At 38.8% G+C, this 24,292-nt stretch overlaps 1 protein-coding gene across 1 annotated transcript in view; it reads right to left on the reverse strand.

Moving 5' to 3' along the window:
- The window catches only part of LOC133521820 (sodium-independent sulfate anion transporter-like), a 33,917-nt gene that overhangs the window by 7,660 nt on the left and 1,965 nt on the right, over positions 1-24,292 (reverse strand). Inside the window, exons 2-11 of the mRNA XM_061856901.1 lie at positions 19,802-19,942; positions 15,935-16,005; positions 14,454-14,646; positions 12,992-13,096; positions 11,468-11,586; positions 9,817-9,979; positions 9,196-9,360; positions 7,947-8,108; positions 7,317-7,457; positions 1,895-2,040 (exon numbers count right to left, since the gene is read on the reverse strand). Of these exons, the coding sequence (XP_061712885.1) occupies positions 1,895-2,040; positions 7,317-7,457; positions 7,947-8,108; positions 9,196-9,360; positions 9,817-9,979; positions 11,468-11,586; positions 12,992-13,096; positions 14,454-14,646; positions 15,935-16,005; positions 19,802-19,942 (1,406 nt within the window). The remainder of the gene's footprint in view (positions 1-1,894; positions 2,041-7,316; positions 7,458-7,946; positions 8,109-9,195; positions 9,361-9,816; positions 9,980-11,467; positions 11,587-12,991; positions 13,097-14,453; positions 14,647-15,934; positions 16,006-19,801; positions 19,943-24,292) is intronic.

Below are 24,292 nucleotides of genomic sequence, written 5' to 3' on the forward strand. Positions count from 1 at the left end.
ATTTTGTGAGCAGATTCCATAACTATATCGATTTTAGCTGACAGAACCACTACTTATAGTTATGACATAGCAGTGGTCAGCAAGCTCAGAATTACCTAATGGTACATTATTATGAGCTTATGAGAAAAAGAGAAAAGGCTTGCACTTCATCTGTTTAAACTTAATGATATATAGAAAGATAGATAAAGCATTGATTTGATTGCTGCAAATACACACAATTTAGAAACAGGAGGATACACAATTAACAGAATTAGTCAATTAAAACAAAATACAAAATCTTATAAAACTTAAAGACAACACCAACAGGAATAGTGGAATAACTTGCAGTATGTGCACTGTGTGCATTGCAGCAACAACAAAGGCGAACTGCAGCTGGTATGCAATCCAGTTTTCTCCATTAAAAGCGTCCAACATAGCAAGTAATTGAAGTTATACCATGATGTTTATTTGCTACGATTTTTGCGTTGTCTACTCTCTGTAGACTCTCTCTGTCTCTTTGAATTTTCGGCCGAAACTATTGGTTTTTGAGCTAAATTGTTAGCTATCTCTACTAGTTCTTGTTTATTTTTTTCTTGAATCCAAGATTTCTTTCCAGCTTGAATATTTTTTTCTTAACTGTTGGTGTAACTAATACGACCAGATAATATTCGATGTAAAGCTTTATTTTTACTCGACACGAGCAAAGAGCATATAATCAGTATGTAAATAATGTAAATAACTTGACTGCATGTTGTGCATGACATTCAATATTGTACACCATAAATGTGGTAGACTACGGACAAGGACATATTACCAATAACATCTTTTATATTTTTACCTGTGGTCTGACAATAAATAATTTCTATTTCTATTTCTATTTCAAATCACTACGTTCTATGGACACGAGAACAGAAAAATGACATTGTCAGATACCAAATCCATAATGGCGGAAGGCTGCAGAGGTGCTAGCTTTTATAATTTTATTAATATATAGAGGTGCCGTCTCAGCTATAAGCTTCATTCTTTCGAGCAAAGCATTCATCGGAACCCAGATCACGTGGTGAGTGTGATGTAAGTTTTTTTTTTTTATACTACGTTGGTGGCAAACAAGCATACGGCCCGCCTGATGGTAAGCAGTCACCGTAGCCTATGTACGCCTGCAACTCCAGAGGAGTTACATGCGCACTACCGACCCTAAACCCGCCCCCCCCCCCTAGTTGAGCTCTGGCAACCTAACTCACCGGCAGGAACACAACACTATGAGTAGGGTTTAGTGTTATTTGGCTGCTGTTTTCTGTAAGGTGGAGGTACTTCCCCAGTTGGGCTCTGCTCTAGATCTGGAATGACATCCACTGGCTGTGCCCTACCACACAAAGCGAGATGACATTTATAATGCCCATACCTCTCTTTTGGACGTAGTTTAAGGACGTACCCGGGTCCAATGAGTAGAGAGGACGTACCCGGGTACAAGTGTGGACGAAGTGGTGTGGGAATATAATACTAAATATGATGCAGATTTTAAAAGTGATAATTGCTTATAAATAACGAAGGGCTGGTGGCCTAGCGGTAAGAGCGTGCGACTTGCAATCCGGAGGTCGCGGGTTCAAACCCCGGCTCGTACCAATGAGTTTTTCGGAATTTATGTCCGAAATACCATTCGATATTTACCAGTCGCTTTTCGGTGAAGGAAAACATCGTGAGGAAACCGGACTAATCCCAACAAGACTAATCCCAGCATGGACTTTTTTATTATTGTATTAGTGTAATATCATATAAGTAGGCATATTTTTAATATTCTTGCTTATAAAAAATTGTATTGTTTGTGGACAGCTAAATAAGGAGGACAACAACAATTGTGAACATCTATAACTGTAGCCTTTTCAAGCAAATAAATGATTGATGATTTATTGTATACCTTGAAGACGGCAGGGTGCAGCGTGGGCCGCGCGCCGCCGGCCAGCGCGCGCGCCGCGTCGCCGGCCGCGCCCGCCGCGATGCCGAACTCCAGCCCCAGCGCGCAGCCCACCGCCACCGTGGCCGAGTACACGAGGAGCTCGAGCTCTGAAATTTAAGAGGCTGTCAACACCCAATGTCCTTGAAATTGATGTTACTTAAACAGTTTTTTAAGAAAGACTATTTGTTTTAGTCAAGTAAGAAAAATATATGTTCATATTAATTATATTTCAAAGACCGTGGTTGTACTCGATACATGATTGAACGAAATCGGCTCGATAGAAAATAATTGCAAAGATTGGTCTTAAAATCACAATTAAACGGTTCTATGTCTTTATTGTTTTGACTTATGGGTCTGCAATTAAAATCACAATTTCAAAACATTTATATCTAAACCGCTATTGAGTTAAATATTACACTAATAATCCACTTTTTTTTATTTAAATATTTTTCTTATTATTCCCTTGCCCAGGCCCAGTAACATGCGACAGTGCTATCTCATTTACTCCGATACAAATAGACAATGTGCGCGCTTTAGGTATTGACAGCCTCTTAATATAGTACATTATTGTCGAGGACGGGAAGTAGCTACTTGCAGGCTGAGGATAGAGTCCGTTTAATTGAATCCGAAGCTAGCAAGTAGCCTTCCCTCCGAGTCATATATAGTGCTTTACTCAAAAATGGTGCAAGAAAACAATTAGTAGTCGAATATTAGTTTTATTAAAAATAAACACTTAGAAATTTAATTAAAATTGAAATGTCATGTTGTTAATTCTGGAGGTGTCGAACATTCCATGTCTTTGTCACTCGAACTTGTTTTTCACAAAAAAAGGTAAAAACAATTGAAAAGATTTGCTTTGCCGCCTTTTTATTTTTTTTAATTCAAAAATAGAAGTGTATTTTTCTGGCGAAAATACACCAACCTATTTGAGACACTTAAATAGTCGCGGTACCAACATTATAATAATAAGTATTGATCATCTGTTTGGCTGTTTAATAGACCTATGCCTTCATTTGATATGGCCATTTCAACTTTTAAAAAGTTTAGAACTTGACAAATAATGAAATTTGTATGGAACATTCCAGTTCTGAAATCGAGACTGCAATGTTTTTAATGATAAATGGAGGCAAATAATGCTCGGCCTTGTGTAAAAATTATGTGTTATATTTTGAATTATTAATTTGATTATTTTAATTATTTGGTTATTGTGGAATATTATAATTATTATTGTTGTTATGTATTATCTATTCTAATTTATAATTATTAAGAATTTAATTGTAATTACTTTTTGTATACGAGTAGGTGCTAACATAATTTAAGGAATTGTAACTAACATTTTTCTTTATGGGCCCCAGCCTGAAATAAACGGATATTTAATTTAATTTAACTTTTTAATTTTTGATTGACCATAAACTACGCCCTTCGCGACCTATTTTCTAAACGACAAAGTCGACGTTGCCGTCCATTTTTGAGAAAAATATTTTTTCACGCCACTGTTCGGATATGTGGCAATAGATGGTCTAAATCAAAGCTGGAAAGTAGGCAATAGCTGTAGCACCTGAACCACCACTACTACAATGTTTCATTGTTATCATCATCTGTCATTGGTGATCATTGTTATCATCATCTGTCATTAGTGATGGTAAAATTTTTTTTTTTGGGGCAACTTTTTCCTTCAAAAATAAAATTAATTTATTTATAGGACCAATTACTTAAAAATCCATGCTACCGGTTAACATGAGGAAACAACTCGAAATTTACACTCTAGAGAACTGACTGGGCACGCTGTTTTCAAAGAATAAAGAGAGCTATTCCGATACGGAAATTCCGGGTAATACTTTCTAATTCAGACTAGGTATTCACTATCCAGAGTACCTTTTATAGCAAAGTATTTGTATTTTAAAAAATATTTTGAAAATACCTGTTTTGTATTTAGTACTTTAAATACAAATTCAAAAACTATTTTGTATTTTCCATTTGAAATATTATATCAAGAAAGCATTTGTATTTTGTATTTAAATACTTTTTATAAACTATTTTCACACCTCTGGTTCTTTCCGAGCCTCGACAATAATGTACTCTGGAATGCCGACATCTGTGGCTCTTTCCGAGCCGCGACAATAATGTACTCTTGAATGCCCACATGTCTGGCTCTTTCCGAGCCTCGACAATAATGTACTCTGGAATGCCCACATCTGTGGCTCTTTCCGAGCCGCGACAATAATGTACTCTTGAATGCCCACATGTCTGGCTCTTTCCGAGCCTCGACAATAATGTACTCTGGAATGCCCACATCTGTGGCTCTTTCCGAGCCGCGACAATAATGTACTCTTGAATGCCCACATGTCTGGCTCTTTCCGAGCCTCGACAATAATGTACTCTTGAATGCCCACATGTCTGGCTCTTTCCGAGCCTCGACAATAATGTACTCTTGAATGCCCACATGTCTGGCTCTTTCCGAGCCTCGACAATAATGTACTCTGGAATGCCCACATCTGTGGCTCTTTCCGAGCCGCGACAATAATGTACTCTTGAATGCCCACATGTCTGGCTCTTTCCGAGCCTCGACAATAATGTACTCTGGAATGCCCACATCTGTGGCTCTTTCCGAGCCGCGACAATAATGTACTCTTGAATGCCCACATGTCTGGCTCTTTCCGAGCCTCGACAATAATGTACTCTTGAATGCCCACATCTCTGGCTCTTTCCGAGTCTCGACAATAATGTACTCTTGAATGCCCACATGTCTGGCTCTTTCCGAGCCTCAACAATAATGTACTCTTGAATGCCCACATCTCTGGCTCTTTCCGAGCCTCGACAATAATGTACTCTGGAATGCCCATATCTCTGGCTCTTTCCGAGCATCGACATAATGTACTCTTTAATGCCCCAAACCCAACGTAATTCGCACAATATTACCTTCGGCCCGCCAGTTCGCTTTAAACAACCCACATTGAGTAGTGTCCGATGTCTACCCTCAGCTTTTACCCTCACAGTGAGTCTAAATGAGTAAAGAGCCAACATCTCTTTTTACTACCTAAACTCTAAAAAAAACACTTTTGTAAGTTAATCGTTACTCACTGCTAAATCTACATCGTCCAGGCATACCTCTGTCATAACAGTGAGTTATATGATGGATATCGTAGGATGAAGATCGCTATCACTAGATATGTAAAAACCATAGAAATAGGATGAACAAGAACGACTGACAAACTTCAAAAGTGCGATCAAAAATGCAACTGTGTGCGTAAATTGTCTATGTGAGATCAAAAATAGTGATGTCATGTTACAACATATTCATAATCTATCGGTGTTTGACCGCTTTATCGACTACTTTTTCAAATGTGTTTGTTTTTATTTAAAAAAATGTTACTGGTATGAGTATTATTACTACTATTAGACGCTATTAGCGCGTATAGTACCTTTAATTTTTTTTATTTTTTTCGTGCCTCTTTCTACTGTCAAGTTGGGTTGGGGGTGTATACGCTGTGTACAAGTACAAGCTGTCTTGTGTTTCCTTGTGTTAGCGACAAAGTCGTGGAAAAGTGGGTAAAATGTAAGTACTGTGTTGGAAAGTTAAGTTTAAATTTACCGCTAAACATATGCACCTTCAAAAAAGATAATTTAACCATCGCTATTATTTTAAGTCAGTTATAAAGGTTAATATCTTAATGATGTCTTGTGAACAACATATCTACTAATATACCGACAAGTTATCGATACTGTCATGTCATATGAACATTTTCAAGCCCTAGCGTAAAGTAAGTTTAGGTTTTTACACAAAAGATTCTAAATTGTTGATTACTATGACGAAATATTAGCACACAACTGAAGAAAAACTCATAATGAACTGTATAAGCCGGCTATTTATATTTTTTATGCTGTTAATTTGATAAAATATCGTCACGAAAACTTTGCTCGGAATATCATAATTACCTGTAAAATGAGTAACTGCCTTGGGTTATTTGGCCCTGTGACACTACGATAGTTTTCTTCCTGATTCATTTATATTTTTTTCATTAAAAAATCGGCAAAATGCACATTGGCGACTGCGGCCGACTTCTAACTCAAAAATGGTCATGTTTTCTCATATGTAGTCTGCCTCTTTCGCACTCATGAGATATTCATATACATGATGGCTTCCCTTTTGCACACTTCATCTGCCTTTAAGCGTTTGACAGGTCTGTGGTAAAAAGGCTGAAAAACTTTACTAACAGTATAAATAGTATAACTAAACATTATTTTATAGTACATTACTATAGAGGCCGGGAAACGTAGGGTTGCAGGCCTAGTAGATATAGACCTGATAGAGATACGCGGCCGGCAACCCCGTTTCTCGCCGAGATATGTATGTATAGTGCTTTTCTTAAACATGCATTTAAAACAAAAAATTGTAGTCAATTTGTTTTGTGGCGACCTACTCGGCTCGCCACTCTACCAGCGCTGCCCTGCGCGCGTAAGTCCGCCCGCCTGCGCGTTGCGCCACCGCCGTTGCTTAGCAACGAATATGCACAACATATCACCGTACCAAGCTAACTGAAGCTAGTTGATGGTTGGATACCAAGACCTTGTGTTACAATTTGACGTTAAAAAACAAAAGAAGGTTGCTTTACAGTCCTAGGTGTGTAAGGCAGTATGAAATTCCTTTACATATCATCTTCACTCATGCCACCTGATATGTAGTATTTCCGGACCTAATTTGACGTATGTCATGTCATCATGTCATAGCAAGTTTGAGAAAAGTTACTTACTGCTATTCTCCATAGTGTCGGTATGACAGCGAGTTTATGATGGACATCATAGCGACCATGTGACGGCCGCTAGAACGCCGCGGGAGATGTAGTAGAACGCATCAGTGAGTAGTGTCACTGACAGTAGGACTAGTAGAACTGAACATATTATGATATGTTAATTACTGCTATTCCTCCATAGTGTCGGTATGATAGCGAGTTCTATAACGGACACCATAGCGACCATGATGACACGCGGGGGATGTAGTAGAACGCATCAGTGAGTAGTGTCACTGACAGTAGGACTAGTAGAACTGAACATATTATTATATGTTACTTACTGCTATTCCTCCATAGTGTCGGTATGATAGCGAGTTCTATAATCGACATCATAGCGACCATGATGACAGCCACTAGCGCGGCGCGGGGGATGTAGTAGAACGCATCAGTGAGTAGTGTCACTGACAGTAGGACTAGTAGAACTGAACATATTATTTATACTACGTTTATACTACGTCGGTGGCAAACAAGCATACGGCCTGCCTGATGGTAAGCAGTCTCCGCAGCCTATGTACACCTGCAACTCCAGAGAAGTTACATGCGCGTTGCCGACCCTAACCCCACCCCCCCCTCGTTGATTATATGTTACTTACTGCTATTCCTCCATAGTGTCGGTATAATAGCCAGTTCTATAATCGACATCATAGCGACCATGATGACAGCCGCTAGGACGGCGCGGGGGATGTAATAGAACGCGTCAGTGAGTAGTGTCACTGACAGTAGGACTAGTAGAACTGAACATATTATTATATGTTACTTACTGCTATTCCTCCATAGTGTCGGTATGATAGCGAGATCTATAATGGACATCATAGCGACCATGATGACAGCCGCTAACGCGGCGCGGGGGATGTAGTAGAACGCATCAGTGAGTAGCGTCACTGATAATAGGACTAGTAGAGCTGAAAATAAAAAGGTTCATTAAGTTTTATTAACTGTTTGTGTTTTATGTTTCGTTGTCTATTTTGTTTTTTCGTTATATTTGGATAAAATTTCGCTAGGTTGAATAGCTTTTCATTCTGGACAGAGTAAGAAATTCCAATTTTGGCAAAATATGTTACATCTGTAACTCAGGGGAAGATTTTTTAGGTCATGGACATGTACAGAATAGAGAACTTTTCTATCCACCAAATTTTACCAAAATCTGATGAAACAAAAATAATCGGCCCAAATACCCAATACCAGGATTGCAGAATGCTGAAAGAGGTTATGTTTGGTGTAACCTTTGAACATGGAGCCGGCGGGGGTGAGCACGCCGCTGGCGTGGTTGAGCGCGGTGCGCGTGAAGGAGCCCGTGGCCGGCATGGCCTGGCAGCACGACGACACGACGTTGCAGGCGCCCACGGCTAGCATTTCTTGCGTGCCGTCTACAGGTTTACTGCCCGCTGAAATTAAAATACAGATCTGATTAAATGGTATTTTATACAATCGTGATATAATAGAGAGCTTTTCAGTCGAGTACCGTGTTTTAAGTAAGGTACGAGATTGAAAAGCTTGATTATATCACTATTGTATACAATACTTTTTCTACGAGTCAATAAAAATAATACTTTAAACTAATAAAATCATACAGGTAAACAAGCCAAAAGTATACAGCTATTTAAGATACGCGCCCCGGCCGCCGGGACCCGGCGGGGTTGTCAACGACACCTTCTCGTAACTCATGAGGCCCTGGTACTTGCTCTGCGCTAAATTCAACTGGCCACATTTGGCCACCGTAGCCTATGGAGACTAACAAGCAATGGTAAGCGGTTTTCGTAGTATATGGATGTTGCTGTATTAAGGGTTTCACATGTGCGTTTATGACTTATGATGAAGCAATTGTTTCTACTATACAATAAATAATTAATTTGAGCTATCGTTTTGTTTCGTCCTCTTGACCGCGGCGAGCTGTGATTGGTCAATTTCATTATAGTTGACTAAACCGTTTCGAAATGAATATTATAGTTGAGTTGGGAGCCCATACATGAAAAGTACCCAATTTCAGTTTGGTATACGAAATCTTAATTCAACCATTACAGTCGACGTAGAAAAAAGTAAGTTACTACCTTCATGTAATCTATAAAATAGATTGTAGTTGGTAATTAAACCGTAACTCGACTTAAGCGCGAGCTGTAGCGATTCTCTCTCGTTACGAGGGTCATCACGAACTCCTCCGAGCCGAACACGACGAGCATGTCTTGGGAGCTGTAGGTTAGGTTGTCTATTGTAGAGACCAGGGTACCATAATTCAATGAAAGCTCTAATGCTTTCCAAAAAATTCTGTTGAAACACGAGGGTACTAATCCTCAATTTTTGTTGGTCTACCCTCCTTAACAACAGATTAGGTTAACAACACACCAAAGATGGCTTGTCAAATTGTGCAGGCCAGAGCTAATGGCCTCTTTTTTCGATACCTGTGAGATAAATTCTCAATGGTAAGAATGCTGCAAAATTGGTAAGAATCAAGTTCAATGAACCACAGTAACTCACCGAAAGCCCTAGCTATAGCGATGCTCTCCAAGATGGCGACGAGAGGCATCACGAGCCCCTCCGGGCCGAACACAACCAGCATGTCTCCGAAGCCGAGGGTCTGGTTGCCGACGGTTGTTGAGAATGGGGGTGGGGCGAAGTTTGGTAGCCCGCCTGTTATGGTACCTGTAATAGGAGAGAATCGATGAAACAAAACAAAAATAAAATAACAATCAACTTTTAAAGACGTACACTTTAATTCCATTGAGACAAAACATGACGCAGTTTTTAATTCTAGTGCAACTTCCACAGAATTCATTATCTATTGAAAATGGAAAAAGAAAAAATAGAAAAAAAATAACTGTTGATCAGTATGAAAGGAGGTATGATTTAAAGATGAAAAGTAGTTTAAAGTACAAAAAATATTATTTTTTACATTACATTTCGAAGTATCGAAGAGCCAGAAGCAGAAATAAAAAGAAGTTTAGGATTCGGTTATTACCACCGTGCGGCTTATGTGATCTGATGACACTAAGGCGGTGTTCACATTAGTTACAGATCCGCATGCCCGGTGTGCGAGCGAGACGTCCTATAGTGTGATAGCTGCGTAGATGAGAGAAAGAGGAGTAACGTGTACCGTACCGGTGAGTGCGAAGGGCAGGGCTCCCCGCAGCGCCAGCCAGTAGGCGAGCAGCGCGGCCGCGAACACCACGAGCGCGTTGCGCGCGCGCGCCGCGTGCAGGCAGGCGCGCGCGCAGCGCCGCCGCGCCGGGCTCGACCTCTCGTCTGTTGCAAGCCTTACACGCTGGAAGGCAGTATAAATATAAGTTTTTGGCAAAAATTTCATTTTTGGTACAAGCTTTTATCGCTGTACTTTTCTTTCCACAGGCAACTAATACTCGTCGAGCCAATTCTAAAAACCCCAAACACAATTAGGTTGCGTTGTTTTATCACAGAGTTCCTATGGCTACCTCCTGAGATCAGCTAGATGGCACCATAATATTGCATTGTCACCCGACTTACATATGTATGCAAATTTTCAGCTTCATCGGAATCCGGGAAGTGGATCAAAAACTTGCGAGATTTGATTACAAACAGACAACGGTCAGGTGAAACTAAATAAAAGCTTGTAACATCACTGTTTTTTATTATTTACCTATTTAAACTTTATTGCATTTACAAAAAAGCGGCCAAGTGCGAGTCGGACTCGCCCATGAAGGGTTCCGTACCATTTGTGACGTATTAAAAAAACTATTTACTGGATCTCATTCAAACCAATTTTCGGTGGAAGTTTGCATGGTAATGTAAATCATATATTTTTTTTAGTTTTATCTTTCTCTTATTTTAGAAGTTACAAGGAGGGGGGGGACACATTTTACCACTTTGGAAGTGTCTCTCGCGCAAACTATTTAGTGTAGAAAAATATATATTAGAAATCTCAATATAAATTTTGAAACCTATCCATAGATGTATACGGGTTTGATGAAAAAAAAATTGAGTTTCACTTCTAAATATGGGGAATCTCCAAAATTTATTGTTGTTTTTATTTTTATTTTTGTGTGAAAATCTTAATGCGGTTCACAGAATACATCTACTTACCAAGTTTCAACAGTATAGTTCTTATAGTTTCGGAAAAAAGTGGCTGTGACATACGGATAGACAGACAGACCGACATGACGAATCCATAAGGGTTCCGTTTTTTGCCATTTGGCTACGAAACCCTAAAAAGAGTACAAATGGCGGACCTAACGCCTTGAGGCATTACCTACCAGTCAACCATTGGGCTAAACAGAAACAATTTCACTTCAATTCGATTTATTTCAATTTAAATGAATCACATAAGATATCTAATTCTTAAACATGGTATCGAAACGTTGCTATTTTTTAAATGTCGTGTAAGCAATTTTATTTAGTGAGGAAACCCATCAAATGTTGTACCGAAAGCCACATTATTTCAACTATATTGTAGTTTTAAAAAATGCTTATTTTGAATTTAATATATTGAAATACTTATTAATATTATATTTTGAGAATTGATCGACTGTACCTGCACCTATCATTTTATTAATATACCGCCAAAAATATACAACTGACTATTTATAAATGAATACAAAACAATTCTAACAACATTATCTACAAATATAGTGTATATTCAGTATTCGGCCGAATAGTAGCCGATATTCAGCCGAATACCGAATATCCGGCAAATTGGCCGAATACACCGAATACCGAATCGTTGCTGAATATTTGTGGCATCTCTAATAAAAGGTATTTAAAAACAACACCCACTCACCTTCAAAAGCAACAGTAAAACAATACAGGTGACCCCTAAAACGGTGTCCCACAAATGTGTCGTCTTAATATTCCTGAAGAAATTCACGACGGCCTCCAGAAATGTGCTACCCGAGGACCCTGCAAACACGCAGACTTTCAAATATATGTCAACACACAAAAACAGAGGCTAATGTTACAAGTACCAAAAAATATGTATACACGACTTTATGACTTTGTGACGACCGGTTTGGCCTAGTGGGTCCCTGCCTACGAAGCTGAGGGTCCCGGGTTCAAATCATGGTAAGGGGATTTATTCGTGTGATGAGCATGAATATTTGTTCCTGGGTCATGGGTGTTTTTATGTATTTAAGTATTTATAAATATGTCTATATTATATATATCGTTGTCTAAGTACCATCAACACAAGCCTTATTGAGCTTACTGTGGGACTTAGTCAATTTGTATAATAATGTCCTATAATATTTATTATTTATTTATTGCCCATATATTAAAATAGTGTATACATATTTTTGGCACATTTTTCGTATCGATATTTTCAGACGTGACTGAACTAACTTCAATAAAATAAGACTGACAAGATATAATTTGTCGTATGATGATTCCTATGACAGTTCCTACAAATCTTTTTTGGTTAGGTTTAATTAAAAAAAAAAATAGGAAATATTTTTTTACCATAAAATTATTACCTAAAAGTTACATGCCAAGTAAATTATTATGAATTTTAAGAGAGTAATGGGCATTGTGAATGTCATCTCGCTCTGTGTGGTAGGGCACAGCACAGCGGATGTCATTCCAGATCTAGAGCAGAGCCCAACTGGGGAAGTACCTCCAACTTACAGAAAATCGCAGCCGAATAACACTAGACCCTACTCATAGTGTTGTGTTCCGGTGAGTAAGGTTGCCAGAGCTTAACGAGGGGCGGGAGGGGGTTAGGATCGGCAACGCGCATGTAACTCCTCTGGAATTGCAGGCGTACATAAGCTACGGATACTGCTTACCATTAGGCGGGCCGTATGCTTGTTTGCCACCGACGTAGTATTAAAAAAATGATAAACTTCTAAAAAATACATAAATTTTCGTGACGGCTACTCGATATAAAAATTAACTATCGTATATCATTCGACACGAGAGATATAACAAATTAAAATCATGCGTCATTGTGATTAAATACCAGGTTACAAATACTAAGTACAAATACCTAACAGTGATAACACGATTTTTTTTTACTCTATTTGCAAACGATGCGATGTATGATTATAACACGTATTTGAGAATAGTATGAGGTCCCTTAGGGACCCATAGGGTCCCCAGCAACTTTCAAATTTATTGTCACTGTGACAAGATCCAGTCGCCATCAGATATATCTGAGTGCCCGACGTGCTCAAAAGTATCTGAACACACACTCTAACGCCTTGACAATAGAGGCTTGTTCAGATATTTGTGAGCGCCTAGGCTGCTCCGATATATCTGATGGTGACTGCACGAAATGGTACGGAAGTAATAGTTAGCCTGTACCAGGTACCTGTGAGGCGGAAGAGCGACTTGAGCTGCGCGGCGCCGATCTGCAGCGCGGCCGCAGCGGTAAACCCGCTGATCACCGGCTTCGAAATGAAATCCAACAGGAATCCTGAAAATTACATTTACAGTACATAATAATGCTACTTTCCCGCACGCGTGCAGGAATGAGCACTTTCCGTGCATATGTCAATGAAAATTTCAACGCCTGGATAGTTACACACGGGACGGTTAGATGACCTGCAAGAAGTCCAGACCTGACGCCCATGGACTTTTTTTTATGGGGTCATGTAAAAAATGTTATTTATGAAACTTGCTATGAAACCGTTCAAGAGCTAAGGGTTGCGGTGGAAAATGTTATTAGGGGCATACACCACAACACTTTGCTGAAGGCTACAAGAAATGAATTTCAACGGCGACTAATTTTGTGTAGCCGGAACGAGGGGGCTCATTTCGAACAATTTATCAGTTAATTAATTTAACTGTAACAAATTGATAGTAAAATAAAGTTAATGTTAGATTTAACGATCATTTTTATTTTTAAGACCAAATGTTTGTTAGAGAAATTTTATCCTGAATAATAATACTATCGATTAGTATAATAAAATAGGGAGTGTTTGTTTTTTTTATTTTAGTTCGTTCTAGTCCCGGGCGAGGCAAGCGAGTTTTAGAAAATCTTTGAATGCAGTTTTGTTTCTTTTTAAAAATAAAGGAATGTCTCCTTTAAGTAAAATGAGCCAGCTTAAGGATTTAAGCTAGTTTCCCTCCAGGGCCCGACTTATCTTTCCACACTGTATATAACTCGAACAACAATACAAATGAAATTGCGTTTAATGTTTAAGTAGGCAGTTTTTTCTAAGGTCATATAGGTTTATAAGCAAAATAAAGAAATTATATTTCAATTACTCAATTAAGAAATAATTAGGCTGTGTTATTACAATATAATAACATAGCCTAACAGAAACGAAGCCAAATATGACAAAAACTTCCTTTTTTGGCGATATGTTTGTTAAGAAAAAATCTTATAACGACGTTAGGGCTTATGATTCTCAAATGCTCATGAGTGTCAGTTTTGTCAAATATTTTATAATGTATCAAAGACAGAAGTTCAAATTAAGGTCAGAAACATATTGACTTCCAACAAATAAGCGATAAAATATTTCACACACGTTTAACTGCAACGCCTAGCAGCATACGAACGAAGCCAGATATGTGTACGCCTCGAATTTGGCGACATACCTATTTGCCGAGCAGGGCCGCCAATATGGCCATTTTGACACATAAAATAACACTCACCTAACTGCAATGTCCCTAGCAGCATAAGTACACAGCCAGACAGGAACGAAGCCAGATATGCAAACGCCTCGGCTTTAGCGACATATCTCGCGAACAGGGCCGCCAGAATGGCCTTCGAGCCGACGGTGACGTCCGTACAGCTGCCGAATGTGGCGTACACGATGAACACTCACCTAACTGCAGAGCTCCTAGCAGCATAATAACACAGCCCGACAGGAACGAAGCCAGATATGCAAACGCCTCAGCTCTGGCGACATATTTGGCTAGTAGCGCCGCCAATATGGCCGTCGGGCCGACGGTGACGTCCTTACAGCTGCCAAATATGGCGTACACGAAGCCGGGGAAAATACTGGAGTATAGGCCCACCTGGAATGTGATTTTTTTAATTAATCAGTAGAAAAATCAACAAAGAACTAGTAGCGAATGTAAACATAATATTGGTAGAAAATAAACAAAGAATTTATTTGTCGGAAGTATATTAGAATATAAACTAACATATTTATTTGGACATCTTCTATGCGCACCCCTTAGCTAGGAGACTCCATGCTAAATGCCGTTTAAGCTAAGTTGCACCAAGTTGAACATAACAAAGTATGATAGTGTCATTACAAACGCCCTATTTTCATATAAATTTGTCATCAATGATGACATTCCACAATTTGATAAAGTGTGCAAATATCATGTCCGGTTACTTTGCTTGGGCGAACTCTAAGGTAAGGGTACGGAAGGTGGAGATAAGGAACGACATCTCCATGTACCAAAAAGTGTCATCAAAAAACTTTAAATAGGTGGCGCTACAATAACTAGAGTACTTGAACAAAAAAATCGAATCATAGACAGCGCAATTTACTCCGTCAATAACGCCTAGGTTCTTAGCTACTCTAGCGCTACTCTGGAGAGATTTGGAACTATTATTTATAGCTGACAGCTGGACACTTTTGCAACAGTTCTACCATGAGAGATGCCACTCCTCTTAATTCCACACTCCATAGGTAAGGGTGTCAAAATGTTGACACGTTCTATACGGGATGACAAATCAGTTTACTCGTATTTATGGAGGGTAAAGGTAAGGAGAACAATCTATGTGTATGAAAAGTGTCAAAAAACCTTAAAAGGTGACGCCACAATACAACGCAAACAATTTTTTACTTTGATAAAAAAATTCAAATCACTGAAAGCCCACTTCACTTACGGAAGGTGGAGGAACGAAATCTCCATGTACCAAAAAGTGTCATCAAAAAACTTTATATAGGTGGCGCTACAATACCTAGAGTACTTGAACAAAAAAATCAAATCATAGACAGCGCAATTCACTCCGTCAATAACGCCTAGGTTCTTAGCTACTCTAGCGCTACTCTGGAGAGATTTGGAACTATTATTTATAGCTGACAGCTGGACACTTTTGCAACATTTCTATCATCAGATGCCACTCCTCTTAATTCCACACTCCATAACTTCACTCCGTCAATAACGTCTAAGTTCATGTCATGTCCTTGCTACCCTAGCGCCACCGGAGAGATTTCGAACTAATATGTACAGCTGCCAGATGGACACTTTTGCAACAGCTCTCCCATAACAAATTGTTCTCCTTACCTGTACCCTGAACTTACGCTTATGAGTTGGAATATGATAAAGAGTTCTAATATGAAAATACCTGAGGTGGCAGTCCTGCTATGATGGCATAAGCGATCCCTTGAGGAATGGACGTCAGGCCCACAGTTAAACCTGCAAAATAAGTTTAAGACTGAAAAAACTCGCCAAGGCTCGGGAACAGTTGAAAATATCGGTTTTATTCGTCGTTTTGTAAATTTTTACCAATAGAGACCGTGGGTGTTGGAGGGTCTGCCATCTTGTGGCCTTATACGGAAACATGAACATGTATCATCAGCCATATAACTACATGGCGACGTTATCAATGAATTCATTCATAATTTCTCCATGCAATACCGCAGCTCACTGTTCCTCGCGTTGTCCCGGCATTTTTCCACGGCTCATGGGAGCCTGGGGTCCGCTTGACAACTAACCCTAGAATTGGCGTAGACACTAGTTTTACGAAAGCGACTGCCATCTGACCTTCCAACCCAGAGGGTAAACTAGGCCTTATTGGGATGAGTCAGGTTTCCTCACGATGTTTTCCTTCACTGAAAAGCGACTGGTAAATATTACACTATATTTCGTACATAAGTTCCGTAAAACTCATTGGTACGAGCCGGGGTTTGAACCCACAACCTCCGGATTGAAAGTCACTTGCTCTTACCGCTAGGCCACCAGCGCTTGGAATTGACATATAATACACCTATGACGTATAATTTTAATTTTATGAATAAATTAATATGACGTAACTGGTGACCGAAGAGCTGGCGGCTTCCTCGCACAACGTATCAATATTGCGATACAACGAGGAAATGCCGCCAGCATCCTTGGTACAATGCCTCAAGGGCCTATTTTAGATATAAGCTAGTTATAGTAATCATCTGTATATATCCATTATGTATATTGTTATCTCAATAAATACCTAATATTTAATTAATATGAAATATAATATAATAAACGAAGTTCCATAGCAAAAAGGACGAAGAAACACGAAACACGACCTATTGGTTATTAATTACAGCACAGTCTTCAAATTCCCTGTTTGCCTAGCGTATCAGGTTTGCGCAATATGCGTTTTACATAACATATATGCAATTATTGTATCCTGCGAAGCATCAGCAAACAGTATGAAAGGAACTATCTCCATCCTGATTCTTCCAAGATAATGGACCTTAATGATAGAAGCATACGGTTCTATTTACATGTGATCATACAGAATATTTATGGTGTTTCAAATTATCGAAGATTGAGGTATGTTTGCACAGAAATGGAGGAATAAGTTCAAGTTAGACAACACACATAAATAGTGTTGCATATCGCTCAATGTGAACATATGGGAAAAATATTATATTCATTAAAAAACTTGAAATATATTTCAAGCATCGGAAATATTGACAGAAATAATGTCAATAACATTACATGGATTTTGTCAGAACGAATTGTGAACGTGTCATTACGTTTTTGATACGGAATATCCGGTTACGGTTGTTTTTATAAAAAAATGATAAATTTACAGTCACGTAATCAGAAAATTACCAAAACAAAGGAAGTATTCCTTTCTTAATAAAACGTACAAAATATAGCAAAAGTGAAAATATGACCTTCGACGTGGCACAATATTCAATCGAAATATTTATATGGTATGTGTGGCGACGGCGGCGGCCGAGCCTGCTGGCCGAGCCGCGCGCTCGAACGCAACTCCTTCGCCAGGCCCCCTTTACGCGCGCAATTCGGACACTTAATCGAGTAGCGATCGAGTTAGATTTGTTTCTTTGTTCTTTGAGCGAATTCACAAGGGCCACGCACATTGTGTTACTGTAGTTTGTAATACTTAATCTATTTACTGTATACCTATGTAATTATTTTATTTTGTGTGTCAAATTCCATACTGTCGAATTAGGATATCCTGTAACGATGGTTGTGTGTATGTAATAAATAAATAAATAAAAAATTCATAAAAACGGGAAATAAATTTACGAGTATTTTATCGTTAGTAAAGTGAACAAATGACAACATTTATAATGACAGACAAAAATCATGATTTTGTAGCGATTAGAAGATTCATCTAAAATAACCGTAACCGGTTATTCAATTTTCCAATATTCGGTTATGAAATTTTGTCTAAATAATCAGTTGGAGCCGATTATTTCAGTTGCGATCATTGATTTGCATTCCCTAGTTTAATCGTGACACAATTTTATTGTAAAGTTCAGAGATTACAGGGGCGTATTCTGATTTGACAGATCTCCGACATGCATAAATACCGTATATTGACAGATTTGTCCGCCACAAACATCTACCAAGCAGATGTAAGTACTGCCAGTGGGGTGACACTCGCCCTTTCTGGCGCTCTGGCTTCGAGCAATTATAAGGGTTGGCACAACTTGACGTCCCTTTACGAGCACAACCACAAATAAGATAATTACTTAGTTGAATTTTGACAACCCTAAATCCTAAATAGCCGAAAGGGCTAGTGGTATACATTAGAAAGGGACAACACGATTCGTCCCTGAATCGCTGTTAAACTTCGATTTTGTTCCAAGTGTCATTTCTGTACGGTAGTACTATTATTTATTCTGTGGTGCTGCGTATACTTATCTGGATGGCAGATGCTATGAAATGTCACGTGACTATTTGGCGTTTTCTATCAACGGTTGTCATATTGGCTAGGCTGCCTGATCCAGTGTTTTTGTTGATGTTTTCGATGTTTATTTGATGATAAACTAGTTAGTTAATGAAAAAGTAGTGCCTTGCTTTAATAAGTATGAAAAAAATCATGTTAATAAGATATGATTTAACATTCAGCACATTATAGTAGGAATATACCTACATACAAGAGTTATCTAATACATTTAATTTCTTAACTTCACAAAAACATAAATAATCTCAACAATTAATATTGACTTTAAGATTACTTTAACAAGGGAGAAAATAGTACTAATTAAATATTATGAAAAGCATACTAATTGTACCGGATTATTCAAAGGTATTTGCCTGTAAGATGATCCCAGATAAGACCTGTAATCTGACAGTTTGTTTAGTCGGAATAACAATGGATATGGAATGTGATGATTCCAGCACGAGGACAACACATGTACCTAGGTGCCTACCATCAGCCGTAAAGTGCATAGCGAATCTATCAATGAATTCATTCATAATTTCTCCATGCAATGTCGCAGCTCACTGTACAGGAGGACTATTCGACTCTTGAGTAGTATTGGTGATTTTGACTCAAAAGACACGTTCCGTCTTTTGAGTAAAAATTTGAAGAACTCAACTGGTGCCAATAAAGAGTTTATCTGTCTATCTTGTTTTTATGAGACGGCGCTAAAAATATCCGAATCATTAAAGTCCCGAGTTGAGTCCTTAATTTATTCTTCACAAAATGTCCCGTTTTAATAGATACCTAGTAATTAATTAATAATAAATTTTCTTACACAAATTGACGATAAATATAAAAACCCATGATTCAGGAACAAATATCCCAGCTCATAAAATTTTCTTAAATACTAACCAGCTATGAAGTCGCGGAACATATATTCCAACTTGTAGTTTGGCAGCCATGTTGTGGGACCCGCCGCTAAGACTCCAGGACCTGCTAGGCCTCCAAGCCGCACAAAATGTCCCGTTTTCATGAATATTAACCCGCTTTGAAGTCCCTCAACAAATATTTAAGCTTGTAGTTTAGCAGCCATGTTGTGGGACCCGTCGCCAGGAGACCAACTCGCACAAAATGTCTCGTTTTCATTTTAAACACATGTTTAACTACCAGTCTGGCCTAAATACGATAGATGGAACAATTCAGCTTTCTCCGACATATGTATTATCGTTATCTGAGTACTCACAACACAAGCCTTCTCGAGCTTACTGTGGGGCTTAGACAATTTATGTAAGAATGTCCTAAAAAAAGAATAAAAAACACACTAACCCGCTATGAAATCCCGGAACAAATATTCCAGCTTGTAGTTCGGCAGCCATGTTGTGATGGGGACCCGCCGCCGCCAGGACTCCAACCCGCACAGCTTCGACGCGGCGCGACGGACGCGGCTCGGCTCGGCCGGTGCATGCCCTGCGGATATAAACATTATGGCACCTCTACATGATGGCCCAGCGTAGGCCAGTCCTAGGGACGCATTTATGCGTTAGAGGGAGCAAGTGATATTGCTATCTCATTTCACCGCATAGCTGCGTCCCTTGGACTGGCCTACGCTGGGCCATCGTGTAGAGGAGCCCTTAGGAAAAAGTGACCAAGGCCTCCCAGTGTCCAGAGCTGGAATCGAATCGGCGTCCTCTGTTAAGGGCTTGTGCACAAATCACGCGAGATATGATAAGGGGGAGGGGGGTCACAAATAAAATTACGAGAGATCACGTTGGGGGAGGGGGGTGGTATAAGAAAACCTCACGTGTATTTATTTTTCTATTGTGAACGAAACTAAGGAAAAATATCTACCACACACTTTTTCTCGGTTTTGTTAAGTATAAAATTTGCATTTGGCACTTCAAAATAGCGAGTCTAAACAAGATTTACTCTCTACAATATATTATTTATCTTAAAATTAGGTTGAACGAAAAAATTAATACACGTGAGGTTATGTGGGGGAGGGGGGGTTCGCCAAGAACCTCTCCAAATATCCTCAAGGGGGAGGGGGTGGGGTCAAAAAGTAGCCGAGAAAACCACGCGTGATTTGTGCACAAGCCCTAACACAAATTAAACTCTTCTCTTCCTTGTCGTATCCTCAAGGCTGAGGGACAAGACGAGTGTGGGCACTCTTCACCAGTGCTCTCCAAGCCGCTCTGTCTTGGGCCCAGTGTATGGCAAAGGTAATTTGAAATAGAGGTGTATTGTCAAAGAAAACTCTGTAGCCACGTAAATTTACTGCCATCTTTCGACACATTATTAAAACTTTTAGAACGCCATTTGACTTTGATCCTTGTTCTTTCACTGATGTGTTAAATTTGGTAAATATCAAAAGTGGCGCCATCTTACCGAGCACCAACTAAAGGTTATGGCGCCATCGCTTGATACGATGTCACCTTTGGCCTTTGATTTGATAGATGACGCCACTATATAGGTACCATTTGAGAAGTTCCATCGATTATATATCGATTGGATTGGATTCAGAACAGACGAACAGAGACCAAAAATAAACGAAATGGGGGTTCAATATTATAAAGTTAAAAAAATTGGTCATAAACCGGTTAGCATTTACAGAATTCTAAGACAAAAATAAATTACACTAAAAACAGTCGAATTGAGAACCTGGTTTAGCAGGTAAAAAAGATAGGTCATATGCAGATTCAAGGTTTAATTTATCTTTGTTGCTCTCGAAAGTTAAGAATACTTACGTCCGAGGCTATTTATAAAAAAATTATAAAAACTGATTATTTCTGAAAAAATATTCACGTGGATACAGTTACTACTGGCCTCCACACTAGGCAATGACTGTCCATGGAGGAGACGCCAATATAAGTTAACACTTTCAGACTGAAGAGACAAATTTACTAATAGAGGGGAGACCGAGGTGAGTTAAAACAGGTTGAAACAACGTCAATTTTGAGACATCTATAACTGTTATCGAGCTGGAAAAAACGATGTTTAGCATTGTCCTACCGTCCGCTGGTTCCTCAACGTGCAACCTTGCCTCAAGACGATTATAAATACTGCAATATTGACGTTGTTTCAACTTTGTGGCTACCACCAGTTCGGCAGACATATACTCTATCGAGAATGCAACTTACTTTCTACGCATCTCGCTCGTACTCGCATATAAGTGCGAGCAAGATGTATAGAAAGTAAATGACGTTCTCGATAAATTATATGTCAGTTTTGACAGTCAGTGACTCATGGTACGGGTACTTACCTCAGTTTTGAACTCACCTCGGTTTCCCCTAGTATGAAAAGCGTTCAATAAATTCGAAGGTTTAAAAAAACTAAAATCACAAGCTCTTTAAAACGTAATAATAATTGTGAAATGTACGGTCAACCAATTTGATTCCTAGGCCACTATAGAACCATGTCATAATGACTTCTACGACAGTGCTTATTGAGTGATGCATGTCATGTATAGAGTAGTTAAAGCGACAAGGTTCTATAGTGGCCTAGGATTCAAATTGGTTGACTGTACTGTAAGCCGCTGATCTCACACTGTGGTAAGGAAAGGTATGGTACGAAGGTGGCACAAGAATCACATTCCTTGACCGTAAATAAACATAACCAACCTATGTGTCGTAACTAGAATCAATAGACTTATATGTTATTTACATACACAGTACACATACATATAATCACGCCTATTTCCCGGAGGGATAGGCTGAGACCACGGATTTCCATTCTACGATCCTGACATACCTCTTTTGCTTCCATCAATTTTTTTTAATACTACGTCGGTGGCAAACATGCATACGGTCCGCCTGATGGTAAGCAGTCTCCGTAGCCTATGTACGCCTGCTGTGGTGTAGTATATAATTAGTACGTAAGCATTGCATATATAATCGTGTAACCTGCCTAATTAGATCAGAATAAATCATAATCTTCATCGGAGCTGTTGTTTCATTAACGCCGTCCGTACACTGCAATTTCAGAGGAGTTACATGCGCGTTGCCAACCCTCTGGCAAACCTTACTCACCGGCAGGAACACAATACTATGAGCAGGGTCTATTGTTATTATGGCAGCGCTTTTCTGTAAGGTGGAGTTTCTTTCCCAATTGGACTCTGCGCTAGATCTGGAATGACATCCGCTGTGCTGTGCCCTACCTAGGGTGACCAGATCTGGTTTTACGGGAAAACTGCATTAAAAATACGGGATTCGAGGTTAAAATACGGGACATGCCGTTTTTTATTAAAAATCAACATTTTTTTTTGCAAAAATTTGGCATAATCAATCAACCTATACAAATGCTAATTTTCTAAATAAAAGACTTTAGAAAACAATGTTATTTATTTAAAAACACAACATTTTTTATATTATATGGAATGGAAAATGTGAAATAATAAACTAAATAATCAATAACCGATACAATAATTATTGCTAATTGTTGTGTTGCAAATCGTTTTGGTTTCAGCTGTATATTTTACTGAGGTATTCCAATAAAGAGTATTCTATCTATCAATAAATACGTTAACCTATACAAAACAACCATAAATCAACAATTTGTAATTACATATTTGGATAACAGAATGTGAATTCATCAAATAAATAACATATCCCATTGAAATACCCATAAAACAATATAAATATTAATACACACAAGTGTTCACCGCTGTGTGCGAAAAAATAAATATTGTTCGAATAGGTATTTTTATCAATAAATGCCATTGAATCATAAAATTACGGGACAATGTACTGTCCCGTATTGGTTTCACCAAATTACGGGACAGTGAAAAATTCGTGCCTGAAATACGGGACAACCCGTAAAATACTGGACATCTGGTCACCCTAGCCCTATACCACATAAAGCGAGATGGCATTCACAATGCCCATACCTCTCTTTTGGACGTAGTTCAAGGACGTACCCGGGTCCGTATTCCGGGTTCACTTTCATACCATTCCTCATACACGCTCGCCGATTAGGGTGCTCTTGGCCTGGCCTTTCTTCAGGAAGGAAGGACCAGTACCCCTAGTGTAAATTTTATCGACATCATAACGTGACGAACGCGTTTGCGTTAAGTCTCATTTTGTATAGGATTTTGAGTTTCCAAAACGTCCCGCTTGGCGCGCTCTTTCTAAATCCAATACAAAATGAGACTAAACGCAAACGCGTACGTCACGTTTCGAAATCGAATTTATTTACACTAGGGGTACAGGAGGGCAGGAGGTTTTCCATTTTTTTTTTAAGTTACAGGTATAATGTGTAAAACTTGAAATAACTTATGACTTAGAAATCGAATCGTAAAATAAAAGAGAAACGACCAATAAACATATTCATTGAGTTAAAGAAAAAGTGGCGGTGACATAATCGGACAGACAGACGGACATGACGAATCTATAAGGGTTCCGTTTTTTGCCATTTGGCTACGGAACCCTAAAAACGACGGCACTTTCTTTATGCATCTTCATCAAATTAAGCAATTAATAATGTTTTCAACACACTTGCTCAAAACGACGATTTTATTCCACCGATTTTTGGCTCATAATCCTAGATATTAAACACGCGTGCTTTTTTAGTATATTATAACACTCGTGCTTTTTCATTATAATACCCGACTGAGTTAAGAAGGTAACTGATTGCTAATGATTTGCATGGGAACGGAGCCTTCTTAATTTGGTCGAGTAATAATGTTTTTTTAACCAACTAATAGGTTTCAAATGTCAGTTCAAAGAGGTTTTATCACACCAAACATAATTTATACTCGTAGATTAAATTATCTCGAAAATTACATTAATGAATAAACATAATATTTTATCGATTTGATCTCCA

The sequence above is a fragment of the Cydia pomonella genome, chromosome 10 (genome assembly GCF_033807575.1).
Source record: "Cydia pomonella isolate Wapato2018A chromosome 10, ilCydPomo1, whole genome shotgun sequence".
Lineage (NCBI taxonomy): Eukaryota > Metazoa > Arthropoda > Insecta > Lepidoptera > Tortricidae > Cydia > Cydia pomonella.